Source organism: Myripristis murdjan, chromosome 23 (genome assembly GCF_902150065.1).
Source record: "Myripristis murdjan chromosome 23, fMyrMur1.1, whole genome shotgun sequence".
NCBI lineage: Eukaryota > Metazoa > Chordata > Actinopteri > Holocentriformes > Holocentridae > Myripristis > Myripristis murdjan.
In genome coordinates this window covers 20707820-20732095 of record NC_044002.1, presented here as the reverse complement: position 1 = coordinate 20732095, position 24276 = coordinate 20707820, and the positions used below count along the sequence as shown (strand labels likewise).

General features: G+C 41.2%; 1 protein-coding gene across 1 annotated transcript in view; it reads right to left on the bottom strand.

The window, feature by feature from the left end:
- The window catches only part of net1 (neuroepithelial cell transforming 1), a 31769-nt gene extending 11124 nt beyond the window's left edge, over nucleotides 1-20645 (bottom strand). The window contains 3 exon segments of the mRNA XM_030046160.1: nucleotides 4897-4959; nucleotides 12592-12655; nucleotides 20427-20645. Coding sequence (XP_029902020.1) covers nucleotides 4897-4959; nucleotides 12592-12655; nucleotides 20427-20566 — 267 coding nt within the window. The 5' untranslated portion in view covers nucleotides 20567-20645.
- Between the last annotated feature and the right edge of the window lie 3631 nt (nucleotides 20646-24276).

Genomic DNA, 24276 nt, shown 5'->3' with positions numbered 1-24276 from the left:
CCATAGGCTACAGCACTGGTGATGGGGTGGGATGACTAATGCAGTGAGCCACGGCGTTTCACCGCTCTCTAACCCATGCCGTGCCAGGGACAGACTGAGCCCCGGGGCCCGGAGGAGCTGAACAGAACAGAAAATACCCTCCACATCAGCAGCCGGGCCTAATTACAGCTCTGGGGAAGACATTAGGTTTGCAGCTTAGGGCATAAGACACACACTACGGAGCACTGACTGGCGGTCTTAAAACAACAAGCAGTCTGGTGGAGGTGCTGGTGCCCTCTGGTGATGGAGGCCAGCAGAAACAGGAAGCAGAGGGGGCTGCTGGACTGAGGGTTTTATCTTTCTGGACTTCAACAGTTTATTTATACAATCAGTCCGCATCTCCTGTTTACCAAACTGGTACAAACGTTGTATTTATATCTCTTGTGCTATTTTTAAGTGAAAAACATAGCTTGGAGGTTAGAGGAATGGGGGGATGCGTATGTCATCCTGGTTACCAAGTGGCCAGGTGCAATCACAAATGTTTTTTTTTTTTTTCCATTAGGCTCATAAAACTTCAAGAGTGTTCAGCACAAAGTTCCCCGTTTGCCTCCTCATCCCCACTTGTTTTCAAAACCACTCTAAAAGCTGACCATCACAACTATAAACATCAAAAACTACTGTAACAACTATAAATATCTGAAACTACTCTGTATCAACACTTAAATAAAGCTGAAGAGACACTACAGAAGGGGGGTGCGGAGTTGTCACATTAATCTGGTCACAGAACAGCTTTTAGAAACAATGCAAGCCACAGTTCTCAAAGCAGACTAACATCCCCAGGTTACTCAACAGTGTTGTTTTGTCAAAGTGCCCACACCCAGAGCCAACCTGGTTGCTACCAAACAGAGCAGCGTAACCAAGAACCACAGACTGACAGTGAAACTGGCCTGCTATTTGGAGACAGATCAAACCAAGATACCCTCAGCTGCTGCACACAGGACAGTGCACCGTCTTGAGAAGTGTGAACTGTAGTGCCGAGGCAATTAGTCAATGAACCAGTCTGTCAATCAACCGGAAACTGGAAATTTATTATAGTTTTGATAACTGGTTAATTGTTTTAGTCATTTATTGAGTACATACCCCAGAATTTGCTTCCCTAAGATCACTAAAATGCCAAGACTGTCTTATTTCTCTACGTTCATATCATATAAAAGATATCTGGGGGTTTTTGACTGCTGGTCAGACTAAGCAAGCAAGACTAGTGAGCATTTTAGGCCCTTATCACTTTCCATAAGCATTATTTTTGTTCTTTATAGACTGAACAAATAATTAATTAAGTGAAAAAAATGGATAGACAAATCAGCACCATGTGCCATGAAGTTTTGGGAGCGGTGGGGGGATCAGAGGTAGGGATGGGAGACCAGGACATACAATAGACATTTTTACCAATTCATGGTCCATCAGTGTTCATGCAGTGAGGGTTTCATTTTTCAAAAGGTTTCATTTCTAGCAGAGGGTTTTTTCATGGAATCCTGGCTCACTTTCCAGTAGATGTGTTGCAACACCAAACAAAATGTGCATCATTTATAGAAGCTGAATCACAGTCCCAGGTATTACTGCTAACCAGTAATGAAGGTGAGTTGACATGGACTACAACTGCGCAGCCACACACCACTTCTTGGGAACGAGAAGGAGATTGGTGTTACTGGAGCCTGCATGGGTATCAGGGTGTGTAAATCTACACGCATGGGCATGATCGGGTATTTTCTGATGCTTGTGTTGGTAACTGCAGGAGAGTATAGATTAAAGATAAGACTACCATGTTCCTTAAATTTACCTTCCCGGGAGGGCTTTTGGCAAAGGGCTACAATAAAGAATATTTGTCTGATATGATGTAATGCTACAGATAGTACCATTTCTCATGAAATAGCTCAATCCTGACCTAAATACAGGCTTACAAAGTATATACAAGGTTTTAGAACAAACTGGCTTTTTTGACAGTTTCAAACCCAAACTGTCACTGACCACGCCAAAAGTGGAATAAGAGAACGCTATCCCAATACTGATAAATCAGTGAAGGGCCAATACTTGTAATAACAATGAGCAAATTGTCTACACAGTGGTAGCCATTGTGAAAATGCAGCCAAAAGTGCAGCAAGTGGTATGATTTCTACAACAGCTGCATCTGTATGTGGAAGAGTGTGTGTGAGCGGATTAGGATCCACTGGTAACGGCTGAATTAGTAAAGAAAATAAAGAGAGGAAAACACCGGGCTGGTCTGATTTAAATCAAGGAGCGGCCCTGGAGACTGAGCGCAGTCCTCACAACACTGTTTCAGCTTTGTTTAGCTCAATCAGAGCAACTGATCAAACTGGTTACAGTCGCCTGGCCTGTACATCTTAACTAATCCATCTCATGTGGGTACAGGACAAAAACTGCCTGTGTGTCAGCAGAATGGATGGAGTAGGGAGGAGGGTTGTTTATAAGTGCCGACTGGTCTGTCCGCCAGCACGCCGATGCTGGGTGCCACAGTGAACTACAGCCGAGTTTCATATCCAAACATATCAAAGAGGACAGGGAGGAAAAAAGCAGTGATCAGAAACAGAGATTAGTCAGTGTCTGAGGGAATAGGGGCAGATGATAGGAATTTTAACATGAATGTAGATTAAACTTGGGCAATCCTTAAAACTTGACATATTCCTTTAAACACACTTACGGAAGCACTGATTGGTTGTCACCAAGCACATGCACTGATTAAAAAAGAAGATAATAATAATGATAATATAAGCCCTTTAATAAGGTCCAAAACAGAAAAAAGAAAAACAGATTAAGATTATACCTGTCATGTGCAAGGCATGATTTTTTTTTGTAATGCATACAGTTTTTGGTAAGAGGCTGCACTTCAGTTTTATTTGAAAAAGAAAAATCCTCTGTTTTAATGTGACGAATCTATGTACTAGGACAGGCAAACCTTTGTTTTATATGCAAGGACTGCTAACTAATAAAATTAAGTTTAAGGTAAAAGTTCGGTGTTGGGTTTGGTATTGGCAAGTTGCTTCACTTTTAAAAGAATCGGCAATCAGAATTAGACAAATAAAATGAAACCAGTGCATCCCTGCTAGACTTGGGCTGTTACTAGTAAGTTTATAAAGCCACTTTGGTTGAGTAAACAACCACCATTCAGCACCTTTTGTTTTTGGAGAGCGTAGTTGCCTGGTAGAAGTGAAAAGTGGCTGGTTACTTTTGGGATTTAGCAACCACTCTGATCTGTGGACGAGAAGCTTAGTGTGACATCTTGTATATTTGTGTCAACAGCCAAAGGAATGTATGAGTGATACTAATGTATTAACTCCCACCTAATGCAGTAAGAGGACAGAACAACTACAATTTGATTGGATGTCGATGGTGACTCCACCAAAAGTGCCTGATGATGAAGAGATCATCCCACGTCGGAATATCAGTTACACATTGGCGTGTGTGTCTGTGTGTGTTTGGGCCAGACAAACAGGACAGACAGCACACCCACAACCAGATGAAATGCATTTTTCAATCTTGCTCCTCCTGAGTTTCATCTTTTCTAATTTGCAGAATCTAATTTGGTGTAACAGCAGACTTCAATAAGCTCTTGTTGTAGCTGCGCCAAACAAACACCGGCTTTATCTAGATGGCTGGTCAGTGATAACCATAGGCATGTGGATGATACGTGCTAAATAAACAAGACTAGCACAGACTTCAGATACAGAAAGAGATCGTATACAGAATCAACAACAGTTGAGCAATCTGCTTTGGATGTTGCAATCAAATGTTCCGTAGCAACAAAAACATAACCCTAATCTAAAAAGAAAACTTGTATTCCAGTAAGAATGTGTACAGTCAGAGGGGAAACCGCTCCTGAGCACCAGAAACCTCATGGGTAAAGCTGGACAAGTTGGTTAGAGTTAGTTCTTGTGAACTAGAGGGGAACCCTGACACACAGACTTCTTTGGATTTTGACCCAGTGGTCACACTCTCCAGTAAATATCTAATATTTTAATACAAAATTTTTCTTGACGAAATTGCAACTGAAATATGGCTGACACTATAATTTGACAGATTCGACAGAACTTCTCTTACTTCTCTACTATGTACTATTAAGGATAAATTGCTTCCAACAACTGTTTAACATCTGAAACAATACAACTGTCATAAAAGATGCTACAAAATCTTACAATAACTCCACCTTTCCTCTGAATTACACAACAGCTATTTTTTGAAGTAGTGCCACACAACTTAAAAGTGGTTTGTTTGTTTTTTTAGTTACTGAATCAGTTCATCATTAGTTTCTTCTCTGTCACCAGCAGAGAGGCTCACTTTTTCTGCACTTCTCTCCTCTTACATACGGTAATAAGTTCTATCAATTGATGCCGATACCAATATGGAACTGCTTAATCTTTCCGGGCCTTTTATGTATCAAGAAGGTTGAAACCAAAACGAGTCACTTCCTGCATATTGGCAAATGGTGATTGTCATTTCATGAAACCAAGGCATCGTCTGGCAGACTCTGGCCTTTGTCTACATCAGTGGCTGTCAGTGTGGGGTCTGCAGACCTGCAGGGGTCCTGACAGGGACTTGGGGGCTTCAAGCAAAACAAAACAAACAGCAAAAAAAAAAAGGTTTTGACTTTTATTTCCTTAGCTAGGTATGGAATTAATGTACACAAATGACTATATTTACAGGTTTCACTCTCCTCATTTACGTAAGTAAAAAACCATCCCCAAAATTCAGGTTTCTGGGAAAAAATCTTATTAAATGTTGGTCTGTGGTCAAACAAACATCTATTTGTGTGTGCATGGACTTAATGAGACTGGGAACTATTTTGCTATGATCGGGACTGGGGTCAGCATGGCATACAGCGTAAAGCCTGGTGACCCATTTTACCTTAAAATCGAAGCTGCAAAGGCTGACTGCGTCACCATCGTCCTTCTCTCTGCGCTTCCGCTTCTGTGGAAAGACGAACAGACAACACTCTTTCAGCCCTTACATGAGGCAAGAGATTCATACCAAAGCCATATCCTGCGTACTGGAAAATATTGACTGTCTTGTGACCGAGAATGGGAGAAAAACTGTGCCACTCAAACAGGCGCATAACATGAGTCTGCAATACACACTGGGAAAGTGGTTCCCGAAGCACTGCCTGGGGACCAGCAGGACAACTGCCAGAAGAACAGGGAATAATTTAAATGTCACTTCTATTTAAATTCTTAGGAGACTTGTGAGAATATGTTGGAATGATTGCTCTGATCGTAGTTTTCACTCTCACTGCTGTCGTTCTCTCTCCACTGCCAGTAAACCATAATGCCAGTGTAATTCAAGCACTTCTCTGTGTAATCATCACTAAATCTATAATATCTCAGTTAGAGGGAACTGAGATAAAAAACATTGTCTAATACTCATGTATTTGGATGTCCTTACGGTAAAAAAGGTTTAAGAGACCCTGCACAATGAAATATCTAAATAACTAAAAAAAATTGGTGAGTAAATTCCCGCACTAGTATTCTCAGACTGTATTCCAAAAGCCTGTTGTCCACACTGAAATGCCCTTATGCCCCTCCACTATCAAGCATGCGTGCAGGTGCTGGATGGGCCGACATCACATGACAATCCTATTCCAGCATTTTAAAAAATAAAGCTCCTTTTCTTCTTGTCCACACATCAGACTGGCATTTTCAAATGTCAACACTTAAAAGAGTGAAAAGCCCAATTTTCTAACACTGACTTAGGCCGTTTTCCAAATGCCCCTCAAAAAAGATCCAATTTCAAATTTACCTGGCTTAGTGTGGACATAGCTTTAGATGTGGAGACAATTAGAACCACTCCATTCCACACTCTTACCCCAGACCAATTATGCACATTGCTCAAGTAGGTTTTATGGCAGAGCTACAATGGACACTGCTGGAGGTCCTACTGGGAACAGGAAAGGGTTAATTAGGCAGAGAGACACTTTAACACCTGCGTGTGGACTGTCGGTCAGTCAGGGAGAGCCAGTTAGCAGGTGAGAACAGAGCAGCGGTCTGGCTTGGTGGAGCAGAGGGTTGTATAAGGCCTGGGGAGCAGGGGTGGCCTGTGCGACCCCCTGGGCTCCGTCATTACAGCCCATTAAGCAGGGAGGCCAGACTGCTGCTGGCTGGACACACAGGACGTCAAGACCTGATTGACCAGCGAGGTGAAGAAGGGCAGAACGGACACATAATGGTCAGGAGTGGCTGACGAAGAATGACAGAGCTGTCTGCCTGTTTGTTTGTATTGTGTTGAAGGTGTGTGGGACACTTCCTCCTTTACTGTTAGACCTGTTACTTTTCCCACATACTTAAAATTTTACAGAGGTATCTAGTCACCGAAGTCAACTGAACATTTTTTTCCCAGCATACATTCCAAGTGCTCTAGCTGTTCTTAGTCTAAACATAGCACTGAATGGTGCAGTGTGTTCAGAGTCGGCTGCATCTCAATAGGAGGCTGTGAGTGGAGCAGCAGATGACAAAAGATTGTGTAACAACATTAACTCACTGCTAATCAACAGACCTTCATTTTGCATTATGACCGAGTACAGCAGAGGAGTTTCACTCTTGGCTTTCAAACTAATTGGGGGGGTACTAGCTGACAGGGCATTAGCTAAAGCAATAGAAACAAGAAGGACATTAAAGCACTGAGACTAATCACCTATTGCCATTAGTGCTCTGTGATAACGATGGGTTTCAATGACACCTGAAACGATGGTTGAAACTGTGCCAATAAAGGCTACACATTGACACGCCTTAGTTAGCTAATACTGCACTATATGACTGGAACAATAATTAGCTTCTTTATATCTTTGTCTTTCATACTAGAATATAAAAATATATGTATGCTGTATTAATCAGGGTCTGAGTTACTCCCAGTAATTGGATGCATTGGGAGTGAGTTTTAAATTAACACACTGTACCTGATTTTATACATGAAACAACACTAAAAAACATTTAGCTGACTCTGAAAAATGAAAAATGCCTATTAATTATTTTGGCTGGTAAAACTTATTCTTGGCAGATGATTCTTTTAAGGTAAGTTTGCCAGCAGGTTAATTTCACTGCTACAGCGTACGCACTACTTCTGCATGTGTATGTGCGTGTGCGTGTGCATGCATGTTATGTGTGTTAGCAGCCTGATATTTAGACTAGGTTATCCAAACACACAAATGAACAGCAAGACCAAAGACCCCCCCATAAAAACAAAACAAAAAAAAGCCTGAATAGCGGTGGTGAGCACAGATCAGCTGATGTCAGCAGCTCATTGTCCATGAACTCGTGAAGTGTGCGTGCTAAGTGTGAATGCTCCCTCCAAGTAAAATATTGCTTTAAGCTCGGGTCTTATACATGAGATAAAAATGACACGAGCATAATCTTTATATCAAAACACAGACGCCGGGGGGAAAAATGAGAGGAGAAAATTAGCCGTCCTGTTTCGGCCACCTCTGAAAACGTCTCCATCAGCAGCTTTGGCGGAGAAATAACACACCAAGCAGTGACTTGTTCAAACGGCGGGCTGGGTTCTATGTAAATATTCTGGCCCAACAGACACAGTCCCCCTCTCTGCTCATGGACAGACTAAGTCTGAGGAAACTGTGGCAGGGCCTACGTTTTATTACTCAGAGGGAGCGCCTAACAGATCCTCAGATCCATACTTTTTCATATTCTGGACATCCAAGTTGATTCTCATTAAGCCTTGGACCCACTCTTAAAGTTGTTTTACCTGAGATGAAAATGGGAGTATACTTTGGATTGTGTTAATTATGGAATTAGCCAGTTGTAATATGCCTATTTGTGAAATAAATTAAAACTGGTGAGATTAAAACATTAACACTAGTGAATTAACGCCTTGAAACCTCTGCAAATTCTCTTGAGTTCCTTAAAAACACAGTGGGAAAAGGTGCTAATCAGATTTTTTTACTTATGTTCTAAAATTCAGGACATTAGTAAAAAACAGTAAAAATTAACAGAAAATTAGAAAAAAAGGAAGTTGACCAAAAAATTACCGGAAAATCAGAAAAAGTAAAAAAAGACAAGGAAATGGCCTGAAAATTATAGTTAATTATAGTTACAAGAAAATTATGGGAAAATTGAAAAAAAAAAAAAAAACATGAAAGGAAGAAAAAAAAACAAGAAATACAAGAAAATAATCAAACTAACAGTCAAATTGCTTGTGTTTGAGTCCAGATGCCTTTCACAAACATCTAAATGAAAGTGAAATCAAACTAATTTTGACGAGGATTGCCTGGAAGACCCCTAAGGAGCCCTGGTGGTCCCCAGACCCCGCTTTGAAAACCAATGACGTGTACAAACAACAGATAAGAAACACTGCGCACAAGTTGCAACAGTCTCAGGCCGACTGAATGAGGGTTTTGTTTTTTGACAGTTGACAGAGGCCTCTTTTTTATTTTTTTCTTGCTGCGTGCCTGCTGAAGCCCACACAAAATTATACAGTTTCGTATTACTATGATGTCATGGGTTTAATGTTCAAAGAAAAACCCCCCTTTTGACCTGAGAGAGCATTCATCCTAACCTGGAGCTGGATTAGACAAAAGCAAAGCTGGCCAAGAAATGTTTAACACGTTGGGCCAATGTTTGGTGTTTGGTGAAAAAGGAAGACAAATATTTACTGTACAGAGAGGAAGGGGTGGAGAGAGAGAGAGAAACAGAGATAAAGGGAAAGAGAGAAAAGATAGATTCGTCCATCCACATTTATTCCAAAATTAAATTTGTGTTTAGTCTTTTTTCCCCTCTTAAATTGAATGCGATATTGATGCTGCTTATCTAACATTCCTGCCAAAAAAAGCATATCAGATTGAACTGAGGGAGGGAGAAATGTTTGTTTGTGTGGGCCGGGGGTAACCCCCACTCCCACCCTCCCCGGCAGCAACAACCTGGGTGGAGCGGCCTCCCCCGACCCTCTTTTCCCCTCCCGTCATTGTTCTGCTCCATTTGAGTCACATGTAAATGACACAATAAAACCATGAGCTGGTCTGCTGCCAGAATACACACACACACACACACTCACACACACTCACACACAGGCCTCTGCAATTAACCAGGGCCAAACTCTCAGCAGGTTTGCTTTGCGCACAGGGTCACTGGGAACTGGGGAACTACGCTGCTTATTCCTTAATCAGCAATGCATTTGTGCGGCTGCAAACTAATGCTGATTGAAATATTATCAAAATCACAGTATGGTTAAGAGCAATATAAAGCTTTTTAATAAATGTAAAATGTGTTAGCGTATTGTGGTGCAACAGAGATGTCTTAGCCTACAAATCGTATTGTCCTGGCATAAGAAAAGACGTTTTTATGCTTTTTTTTCCAGTGAAAATGAAAATTATGATGCAAAAAAAATCCCATTCCTATTAAAATCGTGAGTCATATCCCAATAGGAATATCTATCAAAATAACATCAGTATGATTTCTTTACTATATTGTTTAGCCAGACTGCAAACCAGGTGCAGAGTTTTATATCAGGAGCTTTTTGCCTCCAGCAAACTGAGATTAAATGAGCCGCTGCTGATTGAAGTATGACAGAATAAACTTTTGTTGGTGCTGTGATTCTCTGTTGAAAAAATTCATGGTCACAAATACATCACACAGAGCTGGTGGGGGGAAAAAAAGAACAGGGCAAAACAACAGTTTAGTTTTGCACACACCATCAACCATTAAGTCATATAAATCCAAGACATAAACAGCTGAACTGTAACAACATCAAAGCGCAATGCATCAACAATGGAATGATAAAGCGGTAATGGCTTCTCTCATTGAAATGAATAAGCTTCCCCTGGAGAATAGAATAGTCTGACGAGTTAAGTGTTATCTGTGGGTCAAAGACATAAATCCTGCGCGCGGTGGAATGGTGAGGAATTTGAGATGTGGGGGACTTCAGACAGGCAGTGGTCACAAAAGCCCATTTTGGTCTGAATATAAATGTTGATATGGGCAAAGCTTTCCCACTGTAATTATGAATGTTTTGTGTGAAAACCTGATGCGCCTCAGCAGCAAAAAGCCATATTAAATCACGCCGTCTGATTAAAGCTGGAATGCTTGTGATCAGACAGGCCACTCTCGGCTCTGACATCTCTGGCCGCCCGAACATGTTGCGCGAGGGGGCAGAAAGACCTGCATCCGACTCCTGCTGTTATTAATTACCTTCGCATTCCACCTGCGGCAGTTTTGGTTTGATGTGCTTCACCTTGGCATTGAGCTGGAAACCTAATTCACATTCTCGCCATGACAGAAAACCCCTTGAGGCCTCGCCTAATGTAGTCTGAGAGAATGCACCGAGCGCTCAGGGAATGCTTGCCTCGCCTCCTTCCAAGGTTCGCCTGAGGGCCGTCATACCCCCACCTACATGAGGCCCTGCCCCAACAAGAGACCAAAAAAAAAAAAAAAAAATCCCCCCTAACCACTTCAAAGCCCAAAGACCTGACTAAACTTTATTCTAAGTCCTGGCTAAACCTCATTCAAGTTTCAAGGGGAGGTGCTGAGATAAGGGTGGCGATGAGACAAAGAGAGAAGAAAAGGCCTTTCCAGGCTTCTTTTATCGCTCGCTATTTGGTGGATTTATAAATGTCAGATAAACTGGCGAGGAGAGGAGAGCAATTTGGAGGGTGAGCTAACGAGGACCATGTGTTTTTGGTGGATGATCTAAACGTGCCAGTTCAACATGTTAAGAGAATCAAAGGCAGCAGGCTGGCACGAGATAAAGTGCCGCTGCCCCCCCCCCCAACCGAAGCCCTCCTTTTATTTCCCATCCTGTGCATTCAGATGAGCAACAGATAGGGTTTCAGACAGCAATAAATCCTGGAATGCCTATGAGAACGTTGTGCCATTTGCCGTCCAAATTTCTCCTTCTCTTTATCTGTTTCTAATCAGCTCATCTCATTTAGGGCTGACTATAAACTGTAAACAGGCCAATCCATGAGAAACAGCAGCGATTTTTGAGCCAGTATGTTTTTGGTGGTGGGCTGGTGGGGGGGTTGTATGAAACCAGAACAGGCTGGATTTTTTTTATTTTTTTATCATTTGGTCTACAGGCTATGTGAGGAGGCTGTCCCAGGGGGCTTTGCGTCAGTCATCAGACAGTCACGCAACAACAGTCATCACAGTCCCTGAATGAGGGATTAGATGAAGATACAGACAGAACCTCAGATGTAATGCAATGAACTACCCATGAGAAAGCTGGAGTGTAGAGCAAATTTCACAGATTTAACACGTCTGATAATCCCTGAAACCAAAGTACGGGAACCAAGGCTGTTCAGTGATGTGAAAACATATACCAAAACCCCGGTCCAGGAGTTTAAGAGGGCCTTGGTAGATAGGATTCACCAACGGACAATATAATGCTCTCAACTTTCAGGCCAATTTTGTGTCAGTGCAAAGATAGCTCCATATCGTTTAGCTGTCCTTTTATTCAGAGGTATGCCAATAAAAATCATAACTCAGAATCTATTTCCAGACGAAATCTTCAACTAAAATAAACAAATGCAAACAAAGCAAGGGGTGCAGAAAAACAAACTCTGTTAATGTAATTCTGTTACCTTAAGATCTTGACTAAGCATTGAGCATTTATGTACAATTTGGTGAGCATTATTCTTAAAAAAAAAAAAAAAAAAAAAAAAAAAGCCCAAAGTCTCCAGTGTTCAAACGTTAAACAATGAAATGGAGAAAAGTTAGTGTGTTGCCCTCCTGAATGTTTTATCTAGGTTACAGTGGCTGTAGGCCAATAGGAGCTGCCTTTCATCGCTGTGACAATGAACAGCGCTACCATTTCCGTGACTTTGTTGAAAACTCCAAGACAAGATTTAAAGCCAAAACAGATCATTATGACGGGAACCGGCACACAGTGTGTTCCCAGTCTGCCCGACAGGACAGAAGTCAGCCAAAAGCCAACCTGTATGCATGTGTGGACAGTAAAGGTGTTCAAAAAAGTTTATTATATTGCATAATGGTTGTAAATTAAATAAAGTGGGCATGCCATATTTCTGCTGCTATGATCCATCTTGCAAAATCATGTAAGTGTGAGAATCAGAGAGTTCTTGATTAAATATTGAGACAAAAATAAGGTATTGTGATTTTAACATTAAAAAGTACCTTAATTATGATTCAGCTCTGGGGTTTCAAACTTTATGCCGTGGTAAAGGCTGATACAATACTGATATTTATGCCCTGAAGCTGCCCATTGTCTACATTTTGTGCTGATATTCAATATCTTGACCAATTCATGCCCCCCAAAATTGAATAAAATCTGCAAAACATTTAAAGCATTTAAATGAAAAGTTCACTTACATTTCCACCAGAACACTACTGAACAATTAAATTAAAAACTATAACATGCAAAGTTTTTGTTCATATGTCGCTTTGGTCAGGGACGGCAAATCTACACTATTATCAATAGATGCAGTTGTTTGGCAGTTTTATTCAGTTTAGCAGTTTTTTTTCTCAAAATAAGAATATGTCAGTTTTAGAATGCAGCTTCTGTGCCTGTAGGTGCAAATTGTATGTGTCTGCATTGCAAATGGCCTAAGATTATCGGCCAACAGAGTGTCTGGCCTGTACTCACCAGACTGAAGTCCCACTGAGGTCCTGGGGTGAGGAAGGTGAAGGAGCTTCCTCTTCGCAGTGACCTGCAGGACAGAGACGAAAACAGACTGTCAGAATCATGACAGAACTGAGATTTGTCCTCACCTGCAAAGACGTACTGCCTACAGGCCTGTTTAGCAGCCTACCACTCTGGGCCTAGGTTTTGGGCTATACGCCATTTCAAAAGGTGAAGTCAGGCAGAAACAAGAAACAAGACTGAGAGACAACCACCAGCAGAGTCAAGAGCCGCCAGTTGGATTTAAATCACCAGTCAATCTGTCCTGGCCTAAATTCCTGCCCTAAAACACCTCAACATGAGCCAAAGCGTGAGTAAAGCTGTTTTAGAGGTGAGCTCACAACATTCAGGTGGTGGTAGAGAAACAGTGACTCAGAGGCCCAACGTGACCTGAAAAAACACAGGCCTCCTCTCCCATCCTCCGTCCAAGTTGGCTGTTACCTACCACAGCCTCAGCATGGTGTAGCCGCAGCGCTGTCCTCTCTGCTGCATGGTCACACAGCAACCCAACCAGGACCAACCCAAGGGGGTACTCGCGGTCAGAGGGGGAATGGAAACATGACGACTTCAGTCAAAATGAAGTTGTTCAACCACAAAGGTCTCTGAGCTTTCCTGAGCCTAGCCTGCTCACTTCCAGTCGTGCTTTACATTCACATACCCCTATGAGGTGAAGGAGGAGCCCGTCACCCCACACCTTCCTCCTTCCCAAAGACATCAAAGAAAGGCCCAACTGTCTCATTTTGTTGGGAATTTGCTAATGGGGGAGCAGCTTTGCCTTTTTTGGGAGTCACAAGTGGGATGAAACCCTCCCACAGCACCCCGCCATACTGCAAATCTTTCTCACGCCCAGTGACTTATCTGTAACATGCCTGATTATTAAAGCATTAATGTTAGGTTAGCCCCGATAAGGACACATAGAGGACAATTACACAACACATTGCTCTCAGTGATATAATAGTTACACAGAGGGAAAAAAATGCATGCACAGCATCAAAGTTCAGGTTATGTTCTCCAAAAACTAAGGGTGCACTGTTAGAATTATCAATACCGGATTAAAATGTGTCAATATGTCAAGTCTTTTAACAAAGACTAACATCTGATACCAAAAGCTGTGTAACATGTCAGAAATAAAAGCAAATTGTCTTTTTTTTTTTTTTTTTTTTGGGTACACAAATGCACATATTTCTCAAAAGGTGGGAAAAAAAATCAAGGATTTTAGATCAATTAATTTGTCAAACAACCCCAAACTGATGGTCCAAGCCAAGTCTCCACTGTTCAGTGTATTTAATGGATTTGGAGGGGCACTTGGTCAAAGTTTTATACTCGGCGTCAGCGTTGAAAAGTGGTATCGGAGCATACTTAAAAAAACTGAAGTGGATTTTTATTTCAGCGCTATTTCACATTGGTGACATTCTTTCAGAGTTAAATGTGCAGACTCTCATATGAGTTCATAAACCATCACCTGCCAACATCAGCCACCTCCGGGACCTGTACCGCCCTGCAAAAAGCAGTAACAGAAAACTGACTTCAAAGTTGATCTGCTGCCTCAACATAAGGACTGCTGAAACAGAAGAAGACTGTAAATCATTAGAGAGCACTGAGGGTAACTTGCTGATACAGAATATAAATCTCAGCCACAGTTTCCTTTAAAATGCACAAAGTGGCTCCTGCTGTGTGCCTTGTTCACCACTGGGATTCAGATATATAAATACATTTAATTTAACTGGTTTTACCGAACACTTGCCTAAATACAGTATATGTCTGAGAAAATGTACATGGAAAGTGAGATGTTCTTCCAGAGTGGAACATTATTTCAGGGCATCATCACACACAGGCGCCAACAGCCCATACAGGCAGTTATGAAACTGACTTCTGCATCGGCGCCTGGAGTCCTACCTTCCTACACTGCTTGACATTCACATTGTAATCTGGGCTCACAAATTGTCTTAAATCTTGTCAAAACAACTGAACAGCCAGGAACCTTAAAATCAAGGGAACCTAAAAAGGAATCAACATCCTGGGAATGCGGGACCCCTCAGAAACACTTGTCCTGTGTGTGTGTCCGACAAGTGCTGCTGGTAAAGCTGCTCATAAGGCTGAGTCATTCCAGTCATTCTGCTGGCCTGCTTGCTGCCGCTCCAGGTGGCGTCTGTCCAGTGACACAGCAACTGTCTATCCACAGCTATCCAGGCGTTGCAGGAAGCATGCAGCACTGCTCCCTCACCCACTTCCCAGTACTGACTGGACATAGCAGTGTGTAAAGGCTACTCATTAGTCATTCTTTGCAATCTAGTGTTTGCATAGCTTAGATGTTGAACTATTTCATGAACAATTCATGAATCAACATTTCAAGATAGTAAAGACCTCTCTATCGAAAAAGACATCATGGTCGAAACACTAATTTATTAAATGATGGGAATTGCATGACGTGTAGGAATACTGAAAAGAAATTATTTCTTGCCAAATGAAATGATATTACACACAGTATATCCAGTTTTATGAAAGCTTTCACATTCGCTGCTCTAAACAGCAAATTGAGAAAGAACTGTAGACAGGCCATGGCTGAAAAGAAAAAGAAAGAAAAAAAAAAGCCCTCATCAAAAATCTAAAAAGAAAGACGTCACAGTCCTACCCGCACTCTTTGATTGACAGGTGATTTCGGGAACTGATCTGCAATGACTTGGATGTTGTCCAAAAAACACCTCTCACTTTAACCATTATTGGTTAAGTGCATGATGGGCCTGTAAGACTACTACATAGAGATATACAAATGATGAGAGAAAAACAAACAGGAGTAGAAGGGGAAAAGGACAAAATGAAGGCAAACAGGTCCTGTGGAGTTCAGTGGGAGGGGCAGGGTTACAGGGTTCAGTTCCCCCAGGGACCACCCAAGCTGAAAATGTACACACTGTTGTTACTGTAAGGTGCTTTGGATAAACACCTTATGAATGTTGCATGGGCTGCAGAGTGACAACAATAGCTGAAAAGAGACAAGGAGCACAGGAGGCTCCCTGGGTGTCCTGCATGGTGGCAAGCTGTGGGTCAAAGGTCGCTACAGGTGTTGTTTGGAAATAACTGTTGAGGTGTTAAATTAACTCGCCTTTCCTTCCTCTGTCTGTCCTCTGAGTGTGAGACAACACTGGTGTAATCATACTGAGGTTGCTGAACTGTGGGTGATCATCAGTTATGACAAAAATGGGACACATGAAATTTTTAAAGCAGTATTGCGCTTAAAAGAAACACAAGCAACTGTGTTTCATTTTTTTCATATTTTTACTATTTTTTTCTGTTTTCTTGTGAAATACTGAATAGATTCAAAAAGCAAGGCCTCCTCCGATAATTAAGCAAATGCAACCTGAAAAGAGTTTTTCATTTCTTGTTTTTTAGGCATTTCAGTATTGCTATTTTCATTTTTTAGTTTCTTTTTTGGACTGTTCAACATTCAGCATATGCAGACATACATACATGCATACACCTTATGTCTAAACTATAATCATAAAAATATTGTCAGGGTACTATGACTTTGATGCTTCTTACAAGTGGCTATGTGTAATTTGGATGAACTGAAGCTATTGTTGCACTCTAATGAGCACCAGTAAATGTCTGCACCTCATTGGTTAAAAAAAAGAGGGAGCGTCCCCTGAGTTGATTGTGGTTTGGTCATTTCAAGGCAGTGATGACAATTTCTATAGAAAAAAGCTTCACTTTAGGCTAGTGTGTAATTAAAATGAGTATGGCTTAATCTCAGTGATTAAGTTTGTTACGAGAAGGTGTGTAAGATGAAACACAACATTGACTCATGCAGGATGTTTACCAACAAGATGCTTGTTTCACCTAGACCGTGGGTGGTGACCTGAATGATGGTAAGTCTAACGCTTCTGAAGAATATGCACAGCTTCCACGCAAGCCCAAATTACTGCGCTGCATCATGTTGTAGAAAAATAACAGGCACTGTCCCATGAGGCATGCTTTGCCACAGCAGCATTATACGTCAGCTGAGCCGCTGGCCACTGGCCACAGCTGCTTAGGAAAGATGTGCAGAGGATGAGATGACAGCGTATAATCAAGTGTAACTGGTCTTACTCTCGCTCACTTAATATCTCACCAATTATTCCACATAACTGCTCTAAAGAGAGCGCTATGGGAACAGATTTTAAAAAAGTATTTGTCTGTCTGAAGTGGCAGACACCAAGATTTCAGCAAAGTAGGCTTGCAATCGGAAGGTTGCCAGGTCTGCTCTCAGAATGACAGGGAGAATGTGGGTGGGTAAACTCGATGAGAGATGCACAGCTACTGCAGAGATGCCCTTGAGCAAGACAGCGTGTGGAAAGGTAGGAATGTGAGGCAGAGCATTTCTGAAGAACTGCATGCACGATCTGTGCGCGTTTTCCCAGAAAAGCAAATGTTTAAAAAATGTCTCAGCATTTAGTGGATCATTACATTTGGAGCATAGTTTGTTTCCTCTCAAAAACAATACAGCAACATCAGCACTAGCATTTGCACCGTTTACCATCAAATGAGTACTTTGACATGCACCCAACAATACCCTGATTACTGGGAGTAATCAGTTTTATGACAGCATTCTAATAGCCTGGTTTACATCTGACTAAATTGCTTACATAAATCAAAGACAGAACAGAAATCTAGCTGTGTTAACCACTCTGATTATGAGCTTCCTCCAATTACCGTAAAATAAAGTTATAGGCCTATACATTACAATTTGAACAGTTGAGTGTTGCCTTAATGTTGGATTAAAATCCAATCATTAGTGTGCAGGCAAACATACCCAACGAAGCTTGACAATACACCAGATGCCTTGCTAATCCTTTGCTAAAGCCACAACTATTTATGAATGGTTTGCAAGACTACAGCAGGCCCGGCACCTTTATGATCTGATTATACACAATAAAAGGGTTAATATTCATGCCGTTACCAAATGGGAGGGTAATTTCACATATACATTCCTTTTGGTTATGTCAAACAAAATCTTGTTGTAGTGGTAGATGTATGTATGGCTGTGATTGACAATGGCAGAAATCCAAATATTGACAAATTAGAACAGACGGAAACGCTCGCTGCCAAGATGTCATGCTGAATACACAGGAACAGAGCAGCATACATGTTTTTAGGGAGTTGTCTGAGCATCGTAAAAATGGGAATGTTGCTGTCGACAACTCATCTTTCCAAACACTCGGTATAACATATCTTGACTTGAGGCGAGACACGGTGTTTACGGTACGGCGTGGTGAGCTCATGAGAAAAAGTGTGGGAGGACAAGGGTGTGCAGGTGGGGGCGGTGCTACACAAACTTCAATTTCACATGAACCAACATTGACAAACAAGGGCAGGGCCAAGCGTGATGCTAATCCACTGACTCACGACTCACAGCTCCCGCGACACACAGAAACAAGCACAAAGGCACAAAAAAGAGACCTTTGTCCCCTGGCTGGTGGCAATGGCGAGCGTGCAGTGACATCAATCACGTACACATAAAAAAGAAACACGTACAATGGCTATCACCTTTCAAAACAGCTCAAAGCATGGGAATTGGCAAAGCTGACACTGGATAGGTCTACATCATCCAGCAGGCAACCAGGCCAAAGATTTTGTTCAGGGTGTCAATGGCAGAATTACGCCAACCGAGCAGAAGTCATCATTTCAGTCCACATGGGTAATGTTGTACTGAATGACAATAACATAATTTGCTGGTAAAATTTTGCAACTTGTACAACCAACCACTTTGGCACATGACAATTATAGTCAAAAGCTTTGAAAAAAATCTATATGTCATGTACATGATTGATTTAACTCTCTAATCCAGAAGCAGCTCGCAAAAAGTGACTTCTGGTGCAAGCACACGACTTTTTAAAGACAAACTTTGACTGTTGAGGGAGTCAAACCTGCAGCCTCTCAGCTTAACTTATTGGGAGCTTAATGCAATGTGCGGACTATTTCTTTTTGTCACTGGTAGCAGTTTTTTGTATCAGCTTTTGCAGGATGTGCACATATAGTCGCTCTTTTCAAAAACTGTCTGAAGACAAGCGCATCAAAAATACCAGCTTATTCTCTTGCTTGATTTGAAAGTGCCATCAAGTAACCTACGTTTTTATCGCCCTCCGCAGACGAGTGCAAAAGTGCAACACGGCCAGGTCTCTGGCAGAGCTTATGCTGGCCTGTAATTGACATAAAACTCCCACCTTCACAACAGAGATGAGTAATCCAGCTAATTAGAGATCCTGCCGAAATGTCTCGTGAAAAGTCTGTATATCATGATAAAAAAAAACGCTTTGATTCTACTTTGTAATTTGCTTTTTTGGCTTGAGAACAACATGTTTTGAGACATACAGAACAGAAAATGAGTTACAGTGATATAATCATTGAGGTATTGGTACTGATCAATAACCCTATCAGCCCACTGCAGATAAGTTATGGTCATCCTGTGCTGTGGGACAGTGAAGATCTGACTCATTGGATCTTCACTGAGATCAAAGAGGGGTTCATGTGACAACGTTTTTTGCTCAGTCATGGTGCTCTACACCGACTGTACTTGCCTGATAGTCCTTGAACAAACCGTATTTATTTCTCTCGACTGAATTCTGCACATGCTTGGCACCCAGACCACAGACTCAAGGTCCCACTGGCAGTCTAGTCTTAAATGCCAATCTGTCAAGGGAAATTCTTGTTTTCTCTGATTAACTTTAATGTTTTTTCCATAAAGCTTGCTATGAAGGTCAAAGCTGGGTGATTTTTTTCCATGTTTGCCTGCAGAGCCAGTGGGCACTGGGCAAGGCCGGGCTATTTTGGCACACAAGATGGAAAGCCCTTTAATCGAGTCCAACATAAACATTCTCAGAGGTTTATTATCCCAAAACATAATGATTATGATTATGTTTGCCTGCAGTCGGAGAGCTTAAAATATAAATCTCATAGTATTGATATAAATGTCTCGGGAAGCTCAAGAATACTACTCAAGTATACATTTGTGTCTAATAAATTAAGAAGATTACCAAGGCATTATGAGTGTTTGTGTTGCTTGGATAGAGATTAACTGTATATATAAAGTGCTCCATTTTCTGCTCTGTCTTCAAGTAATACATGGAAACAAGGTTGGAAAAAACATTGTGAGCACGGGCAACAGTTTGCACACCACAATTTCCATGACAGGAGCTGTCTACCATCTCATATAAAGCATCGCATGCCCATGTGCTGCCCTGGCAAAGCAAATCAAAATAAAGCAAGGAGTTGGGGACAAGCAGAGCAACAACAATAGCGATTTGCTTTGTTCACAACACACATTAAACTTAAACTGATGACCCAAAATGTCCAATTAAAAGCAGGCAAAGCAGAAAAGGTAGAAAACACAAGGTAGTGGTGGGATGAGGAAAAAAAAAAAAAAGTGCCAAGCTATATACTATCTTGGTTAGAGGATGCCCAGCAGTAGCCGTTTGCTGACATCTTGTGGCGTTTTTACGCACCCCACATGGTTATCCAGGACCATTTAATGCAGGTATGTATTAAATGGAAAATTAGAAGGGTTTATGACATGACTGGACACTGGTATCTTACCATTTAAGCTATATATATGTATATATATAACCTCCCTTTCCATTTGGTGAAGGGGTGTAAGCTAGGTTACGTTCACCTTGCTGCTGCAGCGTGTCTATGCGAGCTGAAAGGCAGCCTTTTACCCGCAGTGGGCTAAACTAAGGATGTTTTCCTGGATAAATGATCAAATTAGTGATTTTACGGCTCACTGGTGATAGTTTGACTTAGGGTGTGAAGGTGTAGCTCGGTCTCACCGTCGGACATTACTGTTTCTGTTCCCGAGGGGAGACTCCTCCTCATCAACTGACAACTTTCTCCTCAAGTCCCTGCGGCTCGTCTCTCTTTTCAGTTTCTCACTTCCGCACTCTGGAGTCAACGAACCGCTCTCCTCCATCTGAAATGTGACCGTCTGCACGTCTCTAACCGTCACTAATAATATATGAAATGCTCAACCAAACAATAACAAGTGTTACTACAATGGCAGAGGTGCAGGAGTGACTTTTTTTTTTTTGAATATGGCGGAAATCCAAATATCGACCAATGAGAATAGAATGGAGGTGCTCGTTGCTAGGATATTACGACAAGTGGGCGGGGCCAGAGGTGAATGAGCATTCTTAGGGCGGGGACTGAGTTTGTTGTCGTTGGTATTGCAGTATTAGCCTGCTACTACTACTACTACTACTACTACTACTACTATTACTACTACTATTAGTATTACTACTGCTACTACTACTACTACTATTACTATTACTACTACTACTACTTCTACACATAATCATAATAATAACCCATATAAACGGTATTAATAATAATTTAGTAGCTATTTAAATGATAAAATATAATAATAATAACAACAACACAATCATTATTATCATTATCATTGTCGTTGTTGTTGTTGTTGGGGGGTGTTATCATCATTATGATTATTATTAACATTATTAGAGTGTCACTACTAGTATTAGTAATAGCAGTAGATCTTTAACTCATGATTAGTTAAATAAACCACATGTGAGGATGCATTAGTTATCATTTTTTTCTATTGTGTGGATGAGAAAAAATAAATGTCCTTATGTGTTTTTCAATGCTTTATTTAATCGGAGGGTAATGTTTTATTATAGATGTTACAAAGTAGTAATGTGTTTCTGATACCTTCAAGTTTGCGTACAATGGGCACTTTGCATTAAATCATACTGGGATGTTTATTGAAATTGGTTGTACTATATGCTGCTACTGCCAGTGATAATGATGACAATTGTAAAGCCTATTTCTTCAAACAAAATTACAGGGTGCTCTGAGCCAACAAACAAATCAAACTATACTTTAGACTGTGCATTTCAAATTACACAGGCAGACTGCAAGCTTTCCTCCGAACAGTCCATGCAACATCTTTATTCATATAACAATCTCAGTGGTTTCCTCAAAAGTCACTCATTTGAATCTCGAGGCATATGCTAGTTTCATTTGTAGATGTTTTATTTAACCTTTACTTAACCTCTTTTTTTTTTTTTTAAAGACCAGCCCTGCATCTTATTCACACAGTTAGGCATAGTCACACCTGGGAGCTGCATGCCCACTACATCAGTTTTCTGCTGTCGGCACACACATGATCACATCATATTTAACCAGAATTAATGCAAACAAGATTATATTTAGTGTTGCATCAGTATACTGTACACACATGTTGAGTTGAGAGGCTCAGAGGAGAGAGGCGGCGCTGCAGGTCGGTCCACACGGGAGTCGGCCTTGACCTTGTGCTGCCACGCTGATATCTGTCTCCATCAGGGCAGACGGTGCCAGGAAATCTTTGAGGACATTAGTCTGTGTTTCAGCATTCAAATCTAGCCCACACTTGCACTCAGTAGATGAAGAGAATCGATGAAGGTTGTCCTCTTTCCTCCTCTGGCTCATCACCGGTATCATCGGCACTGAAATCATCACCATGGATACATTTCATTTTGTTCGCTCTCTCTCTCTGACATCTCTGGCCTTTCTTCAGAGAGCTGAAATCTAGAGTACAGACCTGATTTGTGTTCATTTGTAACTGAAAAAGGGGCAGAATGAGAATAAATGTCCTTATTTACTTGTTACTGACAGGAAGAACCGCTGCTTACTTTGTTGAAAAGACTAGTATGTTTTTTTAAAATGCTTAACAATTTGTGGAATCTGTTATCTGAAGCACTTGAAAGCGCTGTGAGTCTCCCAAAGCAAATCAAACCCCTGAAATCACACAAAACCTGCTTTGTATTCTCTCCGAACGCTGACATGAATGTTGGGGAGGATGTGTTGGAGGTGATTTGCCTTTTTTCTCTTGGCGGTCAGTTGGCTGCAGGTTTGCTCTTGCTGCTAGGGGAATATTTGAATAAATAATGAAATGAAATTAAAAGTTCAAGTATCTTTGTTGGGGAGTTGATAGCGGGAGAGCGGAAACCCCCCCTGCGGTCATTCATTTCAAGATGAATTGGAGTCATAATTCCACAATTGATCAATGTTTTATGGCTAAGGATATTAAAAAACTTTGGAATGACCTCTCCCGCGGCTTCAGAGGATTATTAGGCCATGAGAAACACATTTTTATCCATGAGGCATTACAGGTGTTGCATGCATCATAAATAAACATCAACATATCAGCATCAAATTAATTGCAGTACCTTGATATTATTACCCTACACAGGTGAGACCAAGATTGCCAGCGGTGATGTTAATGCTGGTGTTTCTCCATCCCAAAAATAAGGCCACAGTTTTCACGCATCCTGCTGCTTGCTGACACAAAGAGGATGCTGCTGCTTTCTCTCAATCTGGCATCACAAAGTGTGCAATTGGTTTGAAGAGCAAGAAGCGGAATTAAAGCCGGTAGCACCCTCCATTACAGCCAATATGCACTCAAGTCATTCTACCATCTGCCATCTTTTCCCAGAACAACATCGCCCTTTTCCTGCTCAGTGCCATAAAGCAATCCAGCAGATTTGGTGTAAAATCTGAACCGAGGGCAGCTGAACATCCATGAGTTGGACCAGGAGAGGCTGCTTCCTCGTGGATTAAGTGTGGATTAAGTGATACTTTCACCCAAACTGGATTACACACACTAATTCAGGCATGCTTCTCTTTACGTCATTATTAAAAATGACAGGTAACTTTGATAAAGATGATCAGGCCGGTTTTGAGAAATGGCATCAGCCTTGCTTGAGACTTTGACAGCTGTCCTCCCTGAAGCTATGCAACTTAATCAAAACTAATACATCCTCTGTCAAAATGAAATAATTTATTATGCAACACCTGGGGCGTTAATGAACCCGATAGGCATGGGAAAGCCCTTGCCTCTACAATCATTTTACATCAAAGCTTTTGAATCATGTTATGCTGAGCAGATTTGTGGGGACAAAGTGGAGAAACGACAAGGCATCATTTTATTTATGTAACAAATAATTAGATCTAAGTCGATGAACTTATACGCCTTAGAGCGAACGTTCATTTCCCTAGATGTCATTTCCCTTTAATACAGATTCAAAATAGATTTCAGGCAATTTCACTTGATCTTTGGTCACACATTTAATGATAAAAACTATAAGATCAGCTTTGGACTTACTTATTGTAGGCCAAGATATGGCAAGTACCACCTCTGATCATGCTCAAATGATATTCATGTCAGTAATGTAAAATTAAAGGCGATTTGCTCTGTAAAAATGCAGTAATTCTGACAATCTGCCAGTGACTTGATAAGAACACACAGCTTGTGTTAACAGCAACTTTTCAACTCCAAATGACCGTCGCTAAAAGAACAAAAACTGGGAAATGTGCCGTACTGCTGACTTCAAAGTACCATAACACATTTTTTTTATTTGATCTATCATAAATTTGATCATGAGTAGTTTTTCACATGATAAATATCTCAACTTGGAACAAGATCTTTCAAATACCATTTACCGTTCCGACAGAACAGCTCGCATTGCTGACATTATTTTCCTCAAACAAGCTGCCTCTATGAAAATGTCAAGCTTATTACTCTGAGAACTGAGAGTTGTCCACATTTATTTTGGTGTGCAGCAGCAGAACACATCCAGCACTAAGCTGGCTAATTGATGGCACACTGGAGACGGCGTAAAACTT